This window comes from Schistocerca gregaria, chromosome 1 (genome assembly GCF_023897955.1).
Source record: "Schistocerca gregaria isolate iqSchGreg1 chromosome 1, iqSchGreg1.2, whole genome shotgun sequence".
NCBI classification, from domain to species: Eukaryota; Metazoa; Arthropoda; class Insecta; order Orthoptera; family Acrididae; genus Schistocerca; species Schistocerca gregaria.
Window position 1 is genome coordinate 141,730,464 of NC_064920.1, and position 12,397 is coordinate 141,742,860.

General features: G+C 47.9%; 1 protein-coding gene across 1 annotated transcript in view; it reads left to right on the plus strand.

Moving 5' to 3' along the window:
* LOC126334901 (transcription elongation regulator 1) overlaps window positions 1–12,397 on the plus strand; it is a 236,362-nt gene that overhangs the window by 196,571 nt on the left and 27,394 nt on the right. Inside the window, exon 16 of the mRNA XM_049997613.1 lies at window positions 1,867–2,079. Coding sequence (XP_049853570.1) covers window positions 1,867–2,079 — 213 coding nt within the window. The remainder of the gene's footprint in view (window positions 1–1,866; window positions 2,080–12,397) is intronic.

Genomic DNA, 12,397 nt, shown 5'->3' on the forward strand with positions numbered 1-12,397 from the left:
TATTGTCGTGTACCCAAGGCATAAAAGGACAGTGCATTGGTATAGCTGTCATTTTTACTGACGTGATTCATGTGGAACGGTTTCTAATGTCATTATGGATGTATGAGGGAATTAACAAGACTTTGAATGTGGAATGGCAGAGGGAGCTAGATGCATGGACCATTCCATTTCAGAAATTGTTAGGGAATTCAGTATGCTGAGATTCACAGTGTCGAGAGTGTGTGAAGAATACCAAATTTCAGGTATTACCTCTCACTACAGACAGTGCAGTGGCCGATGGCCTTGACTTAACAACTGAGAGCATCATCGTTTGCGTAGAGTTGTCAGTGCTAACAGACAAACAACACTACTTGAGATCATGACGGAAATCGGTGTGAGTGTACACGAACATATCCATTAAGGCGCCCCAGTGAAATTTGGTGTTAATGGCAACAAGCGATTGCTGTGAGAGTGTCTTTGCTAACAGCACAACATTACCTGCAGTGGGTCTGCTAAGCTTCTGATCATATTGGTTGGACCCTAGACGACTGAAAAACTGTGGCCTGATCACAAGTCCCAATTTCAGTTGGTAAGAGATGATGGTGGGGTCCAAGTGTGGTGCAGACCCCATGAGGCCACGGACGAGAGTTGTCAATCAGGTGCTGTGTAAGTTCGTGGTGGCTCCACAATAATGTGGGCTGTGTCTACACGGAATAGACTGGATTCTCTGGTCCATCTGAACCAATCATTTGATTGGAAATGGTTATGTTGAGCTACGTGGAGACTATTTATTGCCATTCATGGATTTCATGTTCCCAAACAACGAAGGAATTTTTTGAAAGACAATGCACTGCATCACTTGGCCACAGTTGTTTGCAGTTGGTTTGAAGAACATTTTGGACAGTTCCAACAAATGATTTGGCCACCCAGATCACCCAAAATGAATCCAGTCTTACATTTATAAACATTTATAGGACGTAATAGAGGGGTAAGTTTATGCACAAAATCCTTCACTGCCAACACTTCAACAATTAGGGGCAGATATAGAGGCAGCAAGGCTACATATTTGTGCAGGGGACTTCCAGCAACATGTTGATTCCAAGCCATATCAAGTTGCTGCACTACGGTGAGCAAACGGTGGTCCCAATATGATGTCAGGAGGTATTCCACTACTTTTGTCACCTCTGTCTAGAGCAACTTTATGGCAGATTTTGATCCATATCACTTCTTGTTTTGCTCTTCTGAAGCTCTCTTTGCTTTTGTAACAAATTACTAATGTGGCTGTTGAACCACAGTGGGTGTTTCCCAACTCTCAAAATTTAATTTCATACATTTTGTGTTTTGCAGTACTCACAAATTTTATGCAGTGATACTCCATTTCTTCATCACCAGAAATGAGAATTTGGTGTTTCTTATCACACTTACTACACAGTAATATTTCATACCTACCTCAATGTTTCTTTCAACATTTTTTGTAATGGGTATTATTATAGTATAATGTTCATTGATTGGTGCTTCTGTGTTAATTAAACTTCAGGTCTGTAATTTAAGAAATCTAAAATGTTGCTGTCGCTGGTAGTTCTCTACCCAATTGGTTGAGGTAACAGTTGGAACACACACTCAAAACCATGCCCTGATAGCAAGCAGCAAATATTAAAGTGAGGAAAAAACCCAAGTGTTCAGAAATTAAAGCATAGGTTCTTCACAGTGAATGGAGAAAAACTTCAGTATTAGACCAGTCTTGCAGTGTCTGGTACAGGAAACCTTGCATTTCAATTCTGATTTATATTCAAAATCCTAGAGATCATATTACCTCATTCCTTCCTGTTGTCCCGTTTTCTAGTAATTCATGTAACTGCCATTATGTTAACTCTTATATGTTGGCAGGAGGATGGTGCAGCAGCAGCAACATCAGAGGAGGAGCGTGAAAAAGAAGCGAGGGAGAAAGAAAGACAAGCTAGAGCTGAGGCGAGTCTTCGTGAACGTGAAAAAGAAGTTCAGCGGACATTAGCGACACATCTCAGAGATCGTGACAAGGAACGTGAGCAGCATAAGAGAGATGAAGCTGTACAACATTTCAATGCTCTTTTGGCAGATCTTGTGAGTGACACTATTTACCCTTTGTACTAATGCAGCAGCACAATGAATTTTGATCGTATCATGTCTGTTATTTTCATGTCGTGGAAATATTCCTTTAGATCAATAAGTAAGATTTATTTTTGGTATTTGTCTCTGCTTTTAGCAAATTGTCATATATTAGAAACATATCTTGATACAATTTGTGACATTGTATTATTAATCATATTTAAAGGACAGACACACATTAATAAAATGCTCCACTTAAGTCCTCCCTTTTAACATAATCCCCCTGCGGGTTTGGGGGTAAGAATAGGCCCGCGGTATTCCTGCCTGTCATAAGAAGCGAATAAAAGAAGTCTCCAAAGTTTCGGCCTTATGTGATGGTCCCCTCTTGGGTTTGACCTGCCATTTTCAAAATTTCTATTGTTAGTGCGTGCCATTTGGGGAAGGACGCCTTACGTGGTGTTTTTGTATTGGTCCATCGTGCACCTCCATCTTGCATGCTATCTATTGTCGTGTGGCGGGATTTACACCCCATGTCTTCTGGGTTGCCTCCTCGTCTTGTGCGCAATCCCCTTCTTAGCGCCCACGACATCTGTGGACCCTTTCCACACCTAAAATCCAGCATGGTAGCCAGTCCATTGTGGTGGGGTCGTCATGTACCCTCTTGGTGGTAGCCCCCTGACCACGCAGGGATCACACTACAGATGCCAGAGCTGTTTCCTCCCCATGCATGCCAAGGAGTATGTGCCCATCTTGTCTGGAGCACGGGGACTCCGGGCAATGGGATATCAGCAAGATACCCGTTGCTTTGGCTGGGTGGCGCCCTTGGGGAGAGCCCTCGTTCGGAGTAGGTGGCATCTGGGCGGATGTGGCGCAATGAAGCACAATAAATCTCACCAAGCTGGTGGTCGCACTGCCACCAGCGTCTCTAAGCGAGGCAGAATTGAATTTGATGCTGCACAATATGACCCTCAGTCGTTCCCCTCGTTGGCTGCGCCATGGGAGGGACGCAGATCTAGTGCCAAGCTGGAGCCTTATGTACCACAATACCTTGTCTGCAGCAGGACTGATGGTGACTCCTTTCTTTCGACAATGCCTATGTTTTTTGTGGAACACCTGGAGGATAAGTTTGGGGAAGTGGCGGGGTTGTCTAAAATGAGGAATGGGTCCATCCTCCTCAAAACGTCCTCCCCAGCTGGGAGACGTCCCTGTTACCGTCACTCCCCACAGTAGCTTAAATATGGTCCAGGGGATTATTTACCATTGCGACTTCTTGTTACAGTCCGATGACAAACTGAGAGCTGACTTGGAATGACGTGGTGTGCATTTTGTCCATCGTGTGCACAGAGGACCCAAGACCAACAGGGTGGCCACCGGTGCCTTTATCTTGGCCTTCGAGGGTGTTGTATTGCCTGAGAAGGTCAAGGTAATGGTTTACCGTTGTGACATCAAGCCATACGTCCCTCCCCCATATGCGAAACTTCCAGTGCTAGAAGTTTGGGCATATGTCCTCCCGTTGCCCATCCAGCGCCACATGTCGAGATTGCGGACGCCCCTCTCATCCCGATTCTCCATGTGCGCCTCCGCCTGTCTGTGTCAACTGTGGGGAACACCACTTTCCATGCTCGCCAGACTGCCCTGTTCTTCATAAGGAGCGGAAGATTATGGAATTTAAGACCCTGGACCGGCTTACTTATTGCGAGGCAAAACTGAAATTTGAAAGGTTGCATCCTGTCCCTCTTCAAACTTCTTATGCTGCAGCCACGTTATTGTCGCCCTCGCGGGCGACAATTGTCGCCTCATCTGTGCCGCCTTCAGTGGGCCCTCGGGGCCGTACATCTCTGTCTGCCCCCCCCTCGTGTCTGGGCGCAAGCCTTCCTCTGTTGTCCCCTTAGCAGTTGGGGGCAAACCCCCTTCTGTCACTCCCCCCACACATGCTTCGGGAGTGACATCTGCTCCAAAACCAGGGGGCTCGATCCCTCCCCCTCCCCCTCCTTCTCCGCCGGCGTTGCCTTTGCCGGTTCCTCTCTCGCGGAAGGGGTCCCTCGGGGCCCTCCCTTCTTCTGTTTCTTCTCCTACCCCGCCGGATGTTAGCCAGTGGCTGAAGGTTCCGCCACCTGCTGGTCGTAGGGCTTGTGCGTCGTCGTCAGCCTCCGACGCTCCTTCAGAGAAACTCTCCCAGCCCGCTAAGCCAAAGGACAGACGCGAGGAGGAGGAACGGAAAGTGTCCAAGAAGGACGCTCTGGCAGTTTCAGTACCGCCTGCTGTCAATAGTTCTGGCTCTGGGGATGAGGTGGAGGTCCTCGCCTCTGCCGCGGATCTCGCCCTCACGGAACCCTCGGGGGCCTCTCCTATGGACACAACTGACTCTCGCCCAGTGGCGGCCGTTGATTCTGCGGCGCCGTCTGCCTCTTAGTCGCCTTCACGCCCTCCCAGTCCCTTCCGGCTTCCATTCTCCAGTGGAATTGCGGCGGTTATTTCCGCCACCTGCCTGAGCTCCGGATGCTTCTGAGTGTTTCCCCTGTTCTCTGCATTGCTCTTCAGGAAACTTAGTTTCCAGCAATGCGGACCCCTGCCCTTCGCGTTTATCGGGGATACTATAAGAACCGCGCTGACTGTCAACGAGCTTCAGGTGGAGTTTGCCTCTTTGTTCACCACTGTCTGTAGCTCGCCAGTACCCCTTCTGACGCCTTTAGAGGCAGTTGCTGTCAGGATTGAGCTCTCGCCGGCTATTACTGTTTGCTCTGTTTACGTTCCTCCGTATGGGCAGCTCCCGATATGTCTTGGCTGCACTGCTGGCTCAACTCCCGCCACCATTGCTGCTTCTGGGCGATTTCAATGCCCACAACCCTCTATGGGGTGGGACTGTCTCCGATGACCGCGGTCGCGCCGTGGAGCATGTGTTGGCTCAGCTCGACCTTAGCCTCTTGAACACCGGTGCTCCCACGCATTTCAGTGTGGCCCATGGCTCGTTCTCGGCCATCGATCTCTCTCTTTGCAGCCCCGGACTTGTCCCATCCCTTCATTGGAGAGTGCATCCTGACCTGTGTGGTAGTGACCATTTTACCATCTATTTGTCACTGCCCCAGTGTCATTCCTCTGGGCGCCTGCCCCGCTGGGCTCTCAACAGGGCTGACTGGCCGGCTTTTACTTCCGCTGCCACCATTGCTTCTCCCCCACAGTGTGACATTGACGAGGTGGTCCGTGTCTTGACCTCGTCAGTTATTTCTGCGGCCGAGACTGCCATCCCCCGCTCTTCTGGACTCCCTCGGAGGAAGGCTGTCCCCTGGTGGTTGCCGGAGATTGCTGAGGCTATTCACGACCGTAGGCGGGCTCTCCTGCGTCATAAGCGGCACCCGTCTCTGGAGACCCTCATCGCCTTTAAGAAGCTCCGTGCCTTGGCCCGTCGTCTTATTGCACGGCGTAAGCAGGAGTGCTGGGAGAGGTACGTTTCATCCTTGGGCTCCCGTGTCTCCCCGTCGCTCGTGTGGTCCTGCATCCAGCGGATTTATGGATACCAGACCCCTATGGGTGTCCCTGGAATCTCCCTGGACGGCGCTGTCTGCACTGACGCTGCTACCATTGCTGACCACCTTGCCACGCACTTTGCTACGAGCTCTGCGACTGCAACTTACCCTCCTGCCTTTCGCTCTCTAAAGGAGCGCGCCGAGCGGACGCCGTTATCATTCCACACACGTCGTTCTGAAAAATACAATGCTCCTTTCAGCGAGTAGGAATTCCTCGCTGCCCTCGCCGATTGCCCTGATACAGCACCAGGACCGGACTGCATCCACACGCAGATGCTGAAGCATCTCTCTGGGGACTGCCAGAGACACATCCTCAGCATCTTTAACCACATGTGGAGCGAGGGCGTGTTCCCGTCGCAATGGCGAGAGGGTGTTATCGTCCTCATCTTGAAGCCCGGTGCGGCCCCTCTGGCGGTGGACAGCTATCGTCCCATTACCCTCACCAACGTTTTGCGCTAATTGCTCGAACACATGGTGGGGCGGCGTTTCTGTTGGGTCCTTGAGTCGCGCGGTCTCCTCGCTCCATCCCAGGGTGGCTTCCGTCAGGGCCGGTCTGCTGCGGACAATTTTTATTTTATTTTATTTTTTTTATTTTTTTAAATCTGCAGAAGACATATGACACAACATGGCGGCATCACATCCTTGCTACGTTGCGCGAGTGGGGTCTTTGTGGTCAGCTCCCAGCTTTTCTTCAAAACTTTTTATTGCGCCGCTCTTTCCGGGTGCAAGTCGGTGCTGCCTCTAGTTCATCTTATATACAGGAAAATGGGATCCCGCAGGGCTCTGTGTTGAGCGTTTCCTTATTTCTAGTGGCCATTAATGGTCTGGCTGCAGCCGTGGGGTCGTCGGTGTCTCCTTCTTTGTATGCCGACGACTTCTGCATCTCATTTAGCTCAACGACTACAGGAGTCGCCGAACGCAGGTTGCAAGCAGCCGTTCGCAAGGTGGCATCATGGGCTCTGACTTATGGATTTCAGTTCTCTGCAGCCAAGACTGGAGTTATGCACTTCTGCAGGCGTCGGACGGTCCACCCTCATCCGGAACTTTACCTCGTCGGTCACCTACTTGAAGTGGTGGACACTAGCCGCTTCTTAGGACTCGTCTTTGATGCCCGGCTCACATGGGTTCCTCATATTACTCCGCTGAAGCAAAAGTGCTGGCGGCACCTCAACGCCCTCCACTGCCTGAGCCATGTGTCTTGGGGTGCAGATCGCAGCACGCTGTTGCGATTGTACAGAGCCCTTGTGCAGTCCAGGCTTGATTATGGGAGCCTGGCCTATGAGTCTGCATCACTCTCAGTGTTGACATTGTTGGACCCCATACACCACTGTGGGGTTCGGCTTGCAACTGGCGCTTTCCGTACGAGCCCCGTGGATAGTCTACTGGTGGAGGCCGGGGTTCCCCCGCTGCGGATTCGCCGCCACCGACTGCTCGCCGACTATGCTGTCCACGTGCATTGCTCACCGGGCCATCCCAATCATCGCCTGCTTTTCCCTGCCAGGGTCCTCCCTTTGCCCGACCGGCGACCTAGGTCTGGGCTTTCCATTGCTGTCCATGTCCAGTCCCTGCTGTCGGAACTGGGGTCGTTCCCTCTTCTGCCACCCTTCCGGGCCCGTGCACCCACGCCTCCCTGGTGTATGCCCCAGCCGTCCGTCCGCCTGGACTTGGCATGGGAACCCAAGGACTCGGTTCCGCATGTGGCCCTCCGTCACCGTTTTCTTGCGCTCCTCGCCTCATTTTCAGGCTGTGAGCCTGTCTACACTGATGGTTCCCTGGTGGATGGTCATACTGCCTTCGCTTTTGCTCACGCTGCCCATGTTGAACAGCACTCCTTGCCGGCTGGCTGCAGTATTGTTACTGCAGAGCTGGTGGCCATATTGCTCTCTCTTGAGCATATGCGTTCCTGCTCAGGTACGTCCATCGTCATCTGCAGTGACTCCCTGAGCAGCCTCCAGGCTATCGACCACTGCTATACCTCTTCTCCTCTGGTATCCTTTTTTCAGGAGTCTGTTTTTGCCATTACCCGCTCTGGTCATTCGGTGGTCTTTGTTTGGACGCCAGGTCACGTTGGCATCCTGGGGAATGAACGTGTCGACAGGCTGGCCAAAGGGGCGATCGACGCCCCCACTTTGGAGATCGGCCTCCCGGCTCGTGATCTGCAGCTGGCGTTGGGCCGTAAGGTGCTTCAGATGTGGCATGACGAGTGGCGTAGCCTGACTTCGCCGAATAAACTGCGGGCTGTTAAGGAGACGACCGATGTGTGGCGGTCTTCCCTGCGGGCTTCTCGCAGGGAGTCTGTCATCCTGTGTCGGCTCCGCATCAGCCATACCTACAGGACATCTTTTGCGTCAGGAGGATCCACCTCCTGTGTCAGTGTGGGTCCCGGTTGACAGTCGCCCACATTTTGTTGGAGTGTCCCCGGCTGCGCACCCTCCGGCAGACTTTTAATCTCCCGGGCACGTTGCCTTTGGTTTTATGCGACGATGCCTCCATGGCTGACGACATTTTAAATTTTATCCGTGGTAGTCCTTTTTATGGTTCCATTTAGGGGGGGACCTGTCCCTTTCCCTTTCTGTGTATCTTGTCCTCAAGTCTCTCATTGGTTGCAGATTTTAATGTGTGTATTCGGATGGTTGACTCTTTCCCAATCTTTGTTCCCATGGTCAGTCAACCAGTCTCCGGCCCTCTTCTTTTCTTCCGTTTCTTTCTGTCCGGTGTTCGTATGTACTCTTCTTGTCTCTAGTGTTCGCTGCCACATTAGTGTTCTTTCAGTGACTGGGGGGAGGGGCCTCTCCTCCCCCCTTGGGGTTTTACCTGTTCCGTAAATTTTGTTTCGCCTGTTTTTGGAATGGGGGACTGATGACGTTAGCTGTTTAGCCCCCCCCCCCCCCCCCCCTTAAACATCCCAACAACCACCTCTTTTAACGTAAACATGTGTTACAGCTGTTCTTTTAGTGACTTATGGTTGATGTGTTATCTTGTTTTGAGCTTTGAGATATTTCTGGAGTTCATCTAATGTGGAGCATTGTAAGAATGCCATGAGCAGTAAACTGATTAGTGATTCACCTCTAGAATCCCTTGTAACCACTTCAACAGTGAAACATTAATGTATTAGCTGTTCTTCTTAAGTGGGAGAGAGCTGTGATGAATTCATGTCTAGTTTCACATTTGTGTTATCAGTGGCTTTGAAACAAGCAAGTAGGTAAAACCCAGTTGTGGTGCCTCTCGCAGACCTTAGAAAGTAAATTTTGTAACATCAGTTAATTACTTTGCTCCACTGCAGTGAGTGGTACATGAAAATAATGCATTTATTTGTTTGGTTGTTTTTTCTCTCCCATTTTATGTTATTTCTTCACAGCAAACATTGAGAAAATTGTGATAAATACTGTAAGTCTTAAGTGGATAATTTTGAATATTTGGAAATATTCTTGGTATTCATATTGAATAGTACTGTGTGGCACAAAATGCAATGACTGATAATGTGCACCTGTTGACATCAAAGACAGCAGATATCAGTTTTTGAGGAGGAGGAGCATGTGTAGTTTTTTCAATAAATCTTGTGCACATCTTTATTTTATTACGAAATAATGGAAGTGGTAGTTAGCAGTAAATTTACCACTGTCAGGGGAGTCGTACTTGCAAGCCCATTATCTTCTCATATGTTAGTTATTCTTATATTTGGTTGTTGTTTCAGTTTGGAGGCACTTCTGGGGCACAAATGGTGCTGGAAGTTGTCATCCAAACTTTGAAGGAATGGATAGTGTTCTAACATAAACATGCATAGTGATTGTAGCAGTATTGTGGATTGGAAAAGTTGATGTTTGGTGAAGAGAAAAACTGGTCTTGCGTTAGAAAAGGCAGCTGGCAGCTATTAAAGACTACGATGACATACTTTTTGAAATCTCATGTACATGTCCAATCTTGTTCGTGTGCCTTTCACCAACACAACACTTCAGCAGTATGGTGTTTGGTTACTGGTGCATTATTTGTATTCCAACCACTTTTCATTCTCTCTCTCTCTCTCTCTCTCTCTCTCTCTCTCTCTCTCTCTATATATATATATATATATATATATATATATATATATATATATAAAACAGAAAGAAACTTCCACATGGGAAAAATATATTAAAAACAAAGATTCCAAGACTTACCAAGCGGGAAAGCGCCGGCAGACAGGCACATGAACAAAACACACAAACACACACACACAGAATTACGAGCTTTCGCAACTGGCAGTTGCTTCGTCAGGAAAGAGGGAAGGAGAGGGAAAAATGAAAGGATGTGGGTTTTAAGGGAGAGGGTAAGGAGTCATTCCAATCCCGGGAGCGGAAAGACTTCCCTTAGGGGAAAAAAAGGACAGGTGTACACTCGCGCGCACACACACACACACACACACACACACACACACACACACACACACACACACACACACACATCTGCAATGAGAGGAGGTTGAGGTTTGTTGGAAAGGTTGTGGAGGGTGAGTGAGTTGCCTTTCCGGAGGTGGGAAACCAGGAGATTGGATAGGTTTTTTGAGGTGGAGGGTGGCATGTTGTTCTAATTTGCGGTTGGCCTGTAGGAGGATGCTATGTACAGCCGGTGTGGATGTGGGAGAGGAAAGATTGAGGACTTTGATTTGGGATAGGAGTTGACGGGTGTGTTCATTGGCCGAGTCGATGTATAGGTGAAGGATTAGGCGGGTGAGGGCTATGGATTGTGCTGTTTGGAACTGGTATAAGGACTGATGGAAAGAAGGATTGCAGCCAGAGATGGGAACTTTTAAGTGTGAGGCCTTTGGGAGTAATGCCAAATGTCAGACAAGCCTGAGTAAATAAAATATGGGAGCGTAATCTGGCTAGGGTGAAGGCATGTTTGCGGAGGGAATGTAAATAAAATTTAATGGGGTCGTTGTAGGGATGTTGTGAGGTTGACATGGTATTGGTAGGTGGAAAGGGTAATATGAGGTTAAAGTGAAAGTAAAGAGAGATTTACATAGGGAGAGATAAAGGTGTGAAAAAAGTCGAAAAAGTGTTGGTTTGAGATGAGCTATGTTGATCATGTGCTGAACTTAGGTTGGTGAACAACAATGGGTGCAAAGGTTGGGTAGTTATGTCTCCAGATCACGTTAAAGGGTGGGGAAATTCAAGAAAATTTCGAGAAATTCAAGAAAATTTCGGCAAAAAAATTTTTTCGAAAAAATAATTTGCGAAAAAATAAAATTCGAAAAAAATTTTCGAATAAAATCTCGAAGAATGTGTGTGTAAATGTATTCAAAGGACTGGTTATGTACTGGCAGGTTATGATAATGAGGCTAACAATTGTTTGATGAAGAAATAATAACGTGTAAACCTGTGGGAAGCTGCTAAAAAATGATAGTATTCACGAGTTTACACGAAATGTTTGTAAACTTGGAACAATGGATTTTATAGCAGCGGTTATGTTGAAAGCGTTAAAAATTTTAGGTTATGGTTTGGAAGTAAATTACGTATTATTGAGTATAATTAGGCAGGATAAAATGTATGGTAGATTACGGAAAAATGGAAGATGAATACAAACGAAAAGAGAAAGTAAGACGATAGAGAAGATTTCGAAATGCAACAGAGACAATAACAAACGTAATTGTTGGGTTCAAATTAATGACGATGTAAATAAAACAGAAAGAAACTTCCACATGGGAAAAATATATTAAAAACAAAGATTCCAAGACTTACCAAGCGGGAAAGCGCCGGCAGACAGGCACATGAACAAAACACACAAACACACACACAGAATTACGAGCTTTCGCAACTGGCAGTTGCTTCGTCAGGAAAGAGGGAAGGAGAGGGAAAAATGAAAGGATGTGGGTTTTAAGGGAGAGGGTAAGGAGTCATTCCAATCCCGGGAGCGGAAAGACTTCCCTTAGGGGGAAAAAAAGGACAGGTGTACACTCGTGCGCACACACACACACACACACACACACACCCATCCGCACATACACATGTGCGGATGGATGTGTGTGTGTGTGTGTGTGTGTGTGTGTGTGTGTGTGTGTGTGTGTGTGTGTGTGTGTGTGTGTGTGTGTCGGGGGGGGGGGGGGGGTGAGGCCCAGAAAGTGGAGGAAAGTGTGGGGAATAAAAGCTGTTGGGTGAAGCCAAAGCTCAACTGCAGTAAGCAGATGCATGACTATTTGTTCATGCCTCAAAATATGTTTTATCAATGTATCCCTTCTCTTGGCAAATGTACCATAAGTTTCTTTTTCTTTCCTATTTGATTTCATACCTCCTCATTAGTCATTTAATCTGCCCGTCTAGCCTTCAGCACTCTTCCATAACACCACATATCAGAACATTTTATTCCCTGGTTGTATGAACTGTTCTTGTTGTTGTTGGTGGTGGTGGTGGTGGTCTTCGGTTCAGAGACAGGTGTGATGCAACTCTCCATGCTACTCTGTCCTGTGCAAGCTTTGCCATCTCCAGGTAACTACTGCAACTACATCCTTCTGAATCTGCTTAGTGTATTAATAATCTCTTGATTTCCTGTAGAATTTTTACCCTCCACACTGCCCTCCAGTGTAAATTGGTGATCCCTTGATGCCTCAGAACATGTCCTGCCAACCAATCTCTTCTTCTAGTCAAGTTGTGCCGCAAATTACTCTTCTCCCCAATTCTGTTCAGTACCTCCTCATTGGTTGTGTGATCTACCCATCGAATCTTCAACATTCTTCTTTAGCACCACATTTCAAAAGCTTCTATTCTCTTTTGTCTAAGCTATTTATCGTCCATGTTTCACTTTCCTACATGGCTACATTTCATACAAATACTTCCGGA